This window comes from Scomber scombrus, chromosome 1 (assembly GCF_963691925.1).
Source record: "Scomber scombrus chromosome 1, fScoSco1.1, whole genome shotgun sequence".
NCBI lineage: Eukaryota > Metazoa > Chordata > Actinopteri > Scombriformes > Scombridae > Scomber > Scomber scombrus.
Genome location: NC_084970.1, coordinates 35,095,929 through 35,103,968, shown reverse-complemented (window position 1 = coordinate 35,103,968; position 8,040 = coordinate 35,095,929). Strand labels below are relative to the sequence as shown.

General features: G+C 36.6%; 2 protein-coding genes across 3 annotated transcripts in view; one reads left to right on the top strand and one right to left on the bottom strand.

Annotated features, from left to right (window-relative positions):
* Nucleotides 1-349: 349 nt before the first annotated feature.
* LOC133985658 (C-C motif chemokine 13-like) overlaps nucleotides 350-8,040 on the bottom strand; it is a 13,644-nt gene continuing 5,953 nt past the window's right edge. The window contains exons 1-3 of one of the 2 annotated variants that reach the window (XM_062425428.1): nucleotides 1,705-1,826; nucleotides 1,467-1,593; nucleotides 350-728 (exon numbers count right to left, since the gene is read on the bottom strand). In XM_062425428.1, the coding sequence (XP_062281412.1) occupies nucleotides 551-728; nucleotides 1,467-1,593; nucleotides 1,705-1,768 (369 nt within the window). In that variant the 5' untranslated portion in view covers nucleotides 1,769-1,826 and the 3' untranslated portion in view covers nucleotides 350-550. Of the gene's footprint in view, nucleotides 729-1,466; nucleotides 1,594-1,704; nucleotides 1,827-8,040 lie in introns of those variants that run through there. The other variant, XM_062425347.1, reaches the window with a different exon arrangement.
* Nucleotides 4,369-6,010, top strand: LOC133979797 (C-C motif chemokine 2-like). The gene is made up of 3 exons (XM_062418432.1): nucleotides 4,369-4,468; nucleotides 4,584-4,710; nucleotides 5,111-6,010. Exons 1-3 carry the CDS (start codon nucleotides 4,405-4,407, stop codon nucleotides 5,265-5,267), a joined length of 348 nt encoding a protein of 115 aa, XP_062274416.1. The 5' UTR covers nucleotides 4,369-4,404; the 3' UTR covers nucleotides 5,268-6,010.

Sequence of the window (8,040 nt, the reverse complement as noted above, 5' to 3'; positions counted from 1 at the left end):
GAATCAGACCAGCGTCCTGTTTCCTAGCGCCTCACCCAAAATTTCTTTGCACGTATACCATCCTGTTGTTAACACTTGACCTAAAATTCCCTTACATTACCACACAACTAGATTATAGTGTTATAAATCATTTATATACTGCTTATAAATGCTGAATAGGGAGGCTTTCAATATTTACATACATTTTTGCGTAGATGGATGTAAATAGATGGATAAAATAGTACAATGTAAATAAAATCATTGATTTACTTTGATTAAATAGCCTTTACCTCCTGTCTCAATTCACAGAAATACATAAAACTCCAACACTCAAAAAGCTAAAATAGAAAGATACAGCTGTTACACAGAGGGGCATTAACTCGTAGTAATAATAAACATACAATTAAAAATCAGTAATAAACAATAGTACTAACTGTTATTTTCTAATAATCTTACACAAAACTCTGGTATGAAACTTTCAAAGTGAAAATGTTAAAGACAACTTTAATGTATAAAGATACTTTTCTGTGTAATCATCATTGATACAGCCAATAAAACAATAATATGACAATTAAATCAAATTCACACTGGATTTATGCTTTCTCTTCTGCTTTTCACACTTGACTACGTTGAAAGGGGCAGAAGGTGACCTGTTGTTAGCTGTTAACTTCTTAAACTCTTCCAACAGTTTCTTCGCCCATCTCCAGTTTGGATCGATACAAGACTTCGAACCACACACAGTTGTGACTCTGTAAGAAACACACAAAACATATTGTGCACTGTCATTTTTGTAAAATTGTACACAGTGTCATTTATTTTTCAGCTGTAGTGTTCAGGTCCTTTACTGAAGTACAACATAACAATAGTCATTTTCATTCATTAATTTACTTAACTTAAGTAACCTGAACAGCTCCCCTCTGGAAAGACTAAACATTTCAGTCATTTGCTGACTGACAACTCAGATGTCTGTATTTAGTATTTTGTTGTTTATTTAATCATAAATATTAATTGTTGTAGAGAAATGCTTAAGAAATCACATTTTTAGGGGCTTTAAGTACTGTATTTTGTGTTTTTCCAGGTACTTACTTATTTCTATCAACATTGAACTTGTAACTCATGCATCTAAAATCTTTACCTGCACAGTTACACATCAATTTACTTCAAAAAAAATATGATACCTCATGATGAAGTAGTTTAATCTTAAAGTAGTATATTCATTATTTTTAAGTAACTTTTATATTTCATGTGAACACAGATTTCTTAACATTCAGCACTTAACACTATCCTCTACTCTACTCTACACTATGTTACTTTTAAAGATGTATTTTACTTTATTTTTGCTTGACTGACGACACAATTGCATGTTTCTTTGAATTTCTTTAAAAATTACTTTTAATCATTGCATTAAAAATACTAACAATATGGAGTAGATGATGAACATGTGCACCATCTAATGCAAATACAACAAACAAAACCAGTATACTTACACAATTGCTGTGGTTTTACAGCGTCTCGGGGTCTTCGCCACATGTTTCACCTTTGGCTTAGGAATGATCCTTCGACTGAAGCTTGGACAGCATGGTTCCTCATGAATAAGCCTTATAGCGACCGGACCTGTGACACACACACACACACACACACACACACACACATTTGTAACACTTTATCTTTTAAATGCAGTTATTGTGGCGTCTCAAGCAGAGGAAGTCAAGCAGAGTCACTGACCTGCAGAGCTGTGATGCAGGAAGCAGATCAGAGCCAGAAGTATGAGAGTCGGCAGCGTCTTCATGGTTCCCCGACAGAGACTGATGTGCTGCTGTTTGGATGAAAGCTTGACTTGATCTTCAGGAGTGATCTGGTGCTGGAGACTGGATATTTATGTTATCAAAAAAGACTTGGGGGTTTCCAAGCTAGTAATACCTATTAGGGCCATCAAATGATTAAAAAAAAAATTATTTACATAGTATCTGGCAGAGAGACCGACAGGAAACAGGGAGGGAAATGATCCGCAGCAGGGGTCCCTGGCCGGATTTGAACTAGGGACGCCGCGATTACGTGGCATGAGCTCTAACCACTCGATCACGATTAGTCGCATTTTTTATTTATTTTTGTTTTATCTATATAATTCTATTATTTTGCATTTCACGACAGTTTATATTAACAACGTAAAGCAATTCTTACCAGTCTGCCTTTTTCTGGTAATATTGTTTTTGCTGTAACACAATACATTTTATTAACCTCTTTCACTAGAACCTCTAATTCCATGGGATCAGATTTCATTTTGCACTTGTGGGCTTTCTGCTCGTCCAAACTCTCTGCGGCGGAAACCATTAAGACACAAAACTTTCATTTAACATTTAAATACTGCTATCTCCATCTGTTGTCATTTACGCAGTTATTCTTGGTAGGTCAAAGTAGTCGTGACCGGGATGTGACGAGTCCTATCCTATATTTGATCCTATAATTGATCTGCTCACCTGCAGCCAGATCACAAATCATATTTTTATGGTGTTCATTACAATGTCTAGAACATGAACATATTTAGTTATTTTGGAAAACATTCATCAAATTTGACTTAGAGCTTGTTATGTCTATGTTGTAATCAAACAACGTTGGGCAAGAGTGGTAGTCAAACTAGCCTGTGCTCCTTACACATTACATAAGGACACTGCACTTCTCACATTGTAGTAGAAATTTAAAGTGTTAGGTGATTCATTGTAACTAAGTTCTAAATGTGCTTTTCTGTTAAATTTTTAATTAGTTTAGCTTAGACCATAATTAAACACATGAATAAATTGTATGTGGTATTTGAAACGCCATCATCCATAGCAGTATTTGAAACTCCCTGTATCTTTGTAGTTTTTTAACTTCTAAATGATCCTGAGTCTGTTCAGCCTCCTGCCTTCTGGGAGAAGGTATATGAGCCTCCGTGCCCGCTCCACCAGACTCACAAACAGCTTCATCCACCAGGCTGTCAGAAAGCTGAATCTCCCCCCTCCTTTCTGCCCCCATAACACTCTGGACTCTGGTCAAACTGTCTCTTGCACTATTACTATCACTACATACAATACAGACTGGAATTGCTGCTATTTACTGACTGTTCTTTTTGCACTACCTCTACTTATGCTGCTAGTTCCTACATATACATAGTAGATTTTATATTGTATTGTCTATCTTTTTAATATTAGTCTTATCTGTTGTGCACTTCAATGTTTACTTTTTAGTGTTAGGAAATGTCTTGCCTTATCTGTTGTGCCTGTGCACTTAATCTGTTTCACCGTGGGATAGTGAGAAACGTCTTCTCGATTCCTTTGTATGTCTGGTACATGTGAAGAAATTGACAATAAAGCTGACTTTGACTTTTTGACTTTGACTCTGACTTTGATACGTTTGTACTTTTACTGACAGAAAATGGAATAGAATGGAGGATGTTTAACTTTTACTGACGAAGCATTTTCAGATGGCGGTATCACGTTCACTGAAGTAAAGGATCTGAATGCTAGTAGTAGTAAAAACTGCAGCAAAGGCAGAATATGTGTTATAAGAAAGGAAAAGTGTATGAAAATGTGAAGTGAAACTGAGCTTCCTCTTAACATTAAGAGAGGGGACTGTTTGTTTACTGCACGTTCATAGCAATGCTGCTGCACACAAGGAAGTGAAAATAGAAAAAGGAATTTGCTGAGTCACACAGTTTTATTGTGACATTACCTTTCTTTGACTTTTTCTTATAATGGAATAATTGTTCTTAATGTACAGGGTGTCCATAAAGTCTCTTTATAATTTAACACATTTATTATGAAAGCAAATGAATAGACAAATCTGTGGAAATGTAATCATTTAATACATCTCTATATGGGCACCATTAGTTGCACGAAGCATCAAGACGGTACTCGATTTCTCACTCGGTTTCCAGTTACATGAAAGTGACAAAAAATTAAAAATTGTTTTCAAAAAAGCAGTCTTAATGTGTTTTTATTAATCACTGCTAAAATGTTGTATGTGTTTTGTTTTTATTCACATTTTAGCAACATTAAATAGAGCTCTTTTCAGATGGGGGAGCTACAAACAGCATTAGTTAACTATTAAGTTTTGCAATAAGGGATTAATTAATCTATTAATAAGGAATTGTTCTCACTTTAGATCTGGTAGTTGCCAAAAGATTATATAACTAACAACACTTTTTTCAGTAGTGCAGAAAATAGAAATTAACAGAAGAGAGAAGAGGAACAAGGATTAACCCCCATTTCTTAAAAAAAAAAAGAAGAGAGAAGAGGAACAAGGATTAACCCCGATTTCTTAAAAAAAAAAAAAGATCAGCTGTGTATAAAGGGAGCCCAGAGCAGAGTCTCCAGCACCAGATCACCCCTGAAGATCAAGATCAAGCTTTCATCCAAACAGCAGCACATCAGTCTCTGTCGGGGAACCATGAAGACGCTGCCGACTCTCATACTTCTGGCTCTGATCTGCTTCCTCCATCACAGCTCTGCAGGTCAGTGACTCTGCTTGATTTCCTCTGCTTGAGACGCCACTATGACTGCATTTAAGAGACAAAGTGTTACAAATGTTTATGTGTGTGTTTGTGTGTATGTGTGTGTGTGTTACAGGTCTAAACGGTCCAGGTAAGGTCTTTGAGGAACTATGCTGTCCAAGCTTCAGTAAAAGGTTAATTCCTAAGCCAAAGGTGAAACATGTTGCGAAGACCCCGAGTCGCTGTAAAACCACAGCGATTGTGTAAGTATACTGGTTTTGTTTGTTGGCTTATCATTAGATTGTGCACATGTTCATCATCTACTCTATATTATCAATACTTTTAATGCAAACTACTTTACATTGAGGGGCAATTTCCCTCTGTAACAACACCTCTTTTTTTTTATGAGGCTTCATATATTTTCATTTATTTTATTTATATTTATTTCACTTTAAAATGTTGTGAAATATAAAGATGAAAATGAGTAAAAGTACCTGAAAATACAGAAAACATTAATTAGAGCCCAAGTATTTCTCTACAACAATAAATATTTATGACTAGAAAAGCAACAAAAAAACAAATACTACAGCTGAAAATCAACGCCACTGTGTGTGTAATTATACTTTTAACAGTGCAGAATATGTTTTTATGTGTTTCTTACAGAGTCACAACTGTGTGTGATGAGACGTCTTGTATCGATCCCGAATGGAGATGGGCGAAGAAACTGTTGGCAGAGTTTAAGAAGGCAACTGCTAACAACACGTCACCTTCTGCCCCTTTCAACATATCCAAGTGTGACAAACAAAAGAAACAGCAGTAATCCAAGTGTGTGAATGCTGGTCTTTTGTCCGTTATTACATGTAATTATCCTTTGTGTCGTCCTCCCGGGTAAAATTGACCCTGTCTGTTTTGACTGTCCCTTCTTTCCTTCCTTCCTTCCTTCCTTCCTTCCTTCCTTCCGTCTGTCCTTCCTCCCTCCTTCCTTCTCTCTTTCTTTCCTTCCTCTCTCTTTACTCCCCTCATTCTTTCCTCCCTCCATCCCCTTTTCTTCCTTCCTTCTGTCCTTCCTTCCTCCCTCTCTCCTTCTTTCCTTCCTTCCTTTCCTTTCCTTCCTCCCTTCCTTCTTTCCTCCCTCCCTCCTTCTCTCTTTCTTTCCTCCCCCTACCTTCCCCCCTTCCTTCTTTCCTCTGTCCTTCTTTCCTTCCTTCCTCCCTTCCTCTTTTCCTTTCTCCCTCCCTCCCTCCTTCCTTCTTTCCTCCCTCCCTCCTACCTTCTTTCCTTCCTTCTTTTCTCCGTCCTTCCTTCCTTTCTCCCTTCCTTCTTGCCTTTCCTCCCTTCCTTGCTCCCTCCTTTCCTTCCCTCCCTCCTTCTTCTTTCCTCCCTCCTTCCCTTCCTCCTTTCCTTCCTTCTTCCTTCCTTGACTCGAGGACAACAGGAGGGTTATGTATTTTATGTTATTTTTATAAACTCATTTATGCAAATATGTGTGTACATTTTGAAATGTCCATAATAAATGTTGATGTGAACTTCTGTGTTGATTTCCAAGAATAAAACCTGTTGAGACAGAAATACAAATGTCATTGATTGTTAATTCATTTAGTATTTATAAGCAGTATATAAATGTTTTTAAACACTAAACTCTAGTTGTAATATATTAAAAACACAGTTGTAGTAATATAAAATATGTATATAGGAAAACTTATAATTGTTGACAAATACTGTACATTAATAGTTAGATTTGTCCTTATAACTGCTTCTAACTACATTATAATGACATAAAACATTATTGAATATTTGTATACTACTTATAAATGTGTTAAGTGTCATATAACTGAAAAATCCAATAAGTCCTCCAAATTTTTTAAAGATTGTGTTTTTAGGAACTTTTGTCTTCAGTGTACAGTTACTGGCAAAGAGGCCGACAAATTTATAATATGGTGAAATATAAAGATAAAAATAAGTAAAAGTACCTGAAAATAAAGATTACATTACTTAAAGCCCCTGGAAAGTGTATTTCTTAAGTATTTCTCTTGAACAATAAATACTCATGACTAGAAAAGCAACAAGATACAAATACAGAAATGTTGAAAGAAATGTAGTTTCCAGAGTATCCACAGAGGGGAGCTGTTTCTTATTGTGTGTACTTTTTGTTTTAGTCCGACGGGGAGTTCCGGTCCTCTGAAATGATGCCAACCCGGAAGTAACTTAAAACTGCATTCTATCAAAAGGCCACCAGGGGGCGACCGTTTTGGTGTCAAAAGGACTTCATTCCGTCTCTATACAAGTCAATGGAGAATTCACCAACTTCTCACTTGATTTCTAACCTCAGTAAACGTTTTCAAAATGTGTTTATGGTCTCAATCGCTAGTTTAAAGCCTTCTTCAATGCAGTATGATGTTCATTTGGGAAATTTTGGCCTCCCTGATTTTATATGTGACGATAAAGCAGGGTATGCATTAGGGCGTGGCTACGTCGTGATTGACAGGTTGATTGGTTCACAGGTTCAGGAGGGCGCCTCATGCTCCTCCTGATGTACATATAAGTAGAATCCCTGTTTTTATTTTACTCGGCATGCACCAGAAAGTTTCAAGATGGCGCTGCTCAGATCCGATACTATTTGCTTCAAACGCGGGAGTCCACACACCAATGGGTGACGTCACGGATGTTACGTCCATTTTATATACAGTCTATGGTTTTAGTATGTTTACATTGCTGCATTAGTAGTTTTTTCCTTAAGAATAGTACCACAGCACTTCTTCCACCACTGAAAACATTTGACCAGTTTATTTATATCGGAGTGTTTTCATGTTGTACGCCAGCAAAGGACCTGAAAACAACAACTGAAAATCAATGACACTGTGTACAATTATGCAAAAATGACAATGTACAATATGTTTTGTGTGTTTCTTACAGGGTCACAACTGTGTGTGATGTGAGGTCTTGTATCGATCCAAACTGGAGATGGGCGAAGAATCTGTCGGCAGAATTTGAGATGGCAACAGCCAACAATACTTCACCTTCTGCCCCTGTCAACACGTCCAAGTGTGAAAAACAAAACTAACATTTTAACTCTGAAAGTGTCATACCAGAGTTTGGTGTAAGATTATTATAAAACAACAAGTGGTACTACTGTTTCTAACTGATTTTTAATAGTATGCTTATTATTACTACATGAGTTTGTAACAGATTTGACCTGTTTAATCATATGGGGTACCAGTCAGAGTCCAGTCTGACAAATAATAAGTAGCAAAATGAAAGGTCAAACCATACAAAACCATAGCCAGCAAACAGTAATGGTTTGCTGGCTATGGTTCACTGAAGTAAAGGAATCTGAATGCTAGTAGCAGTAAAAACTGCAGCAAAGGCAGAATATTTGTTATGAATGTTTAGAAAGGAAAAGTTTATGAAAATGTGAACGTGAAACCGAGCTTCCTCTTAACATTAAGAGAAAGGACTGTTTGTTTACAGCACGTTCATAGCAATGCTGCTGCACACAAGGAAGTGAAAATAGAAAAAGGAATTTGCTGAGTCACACAGTTTTATTGTGACATTACCTTTCTTTGACTTTTTCTTATAATGGAATAATTGTTCTT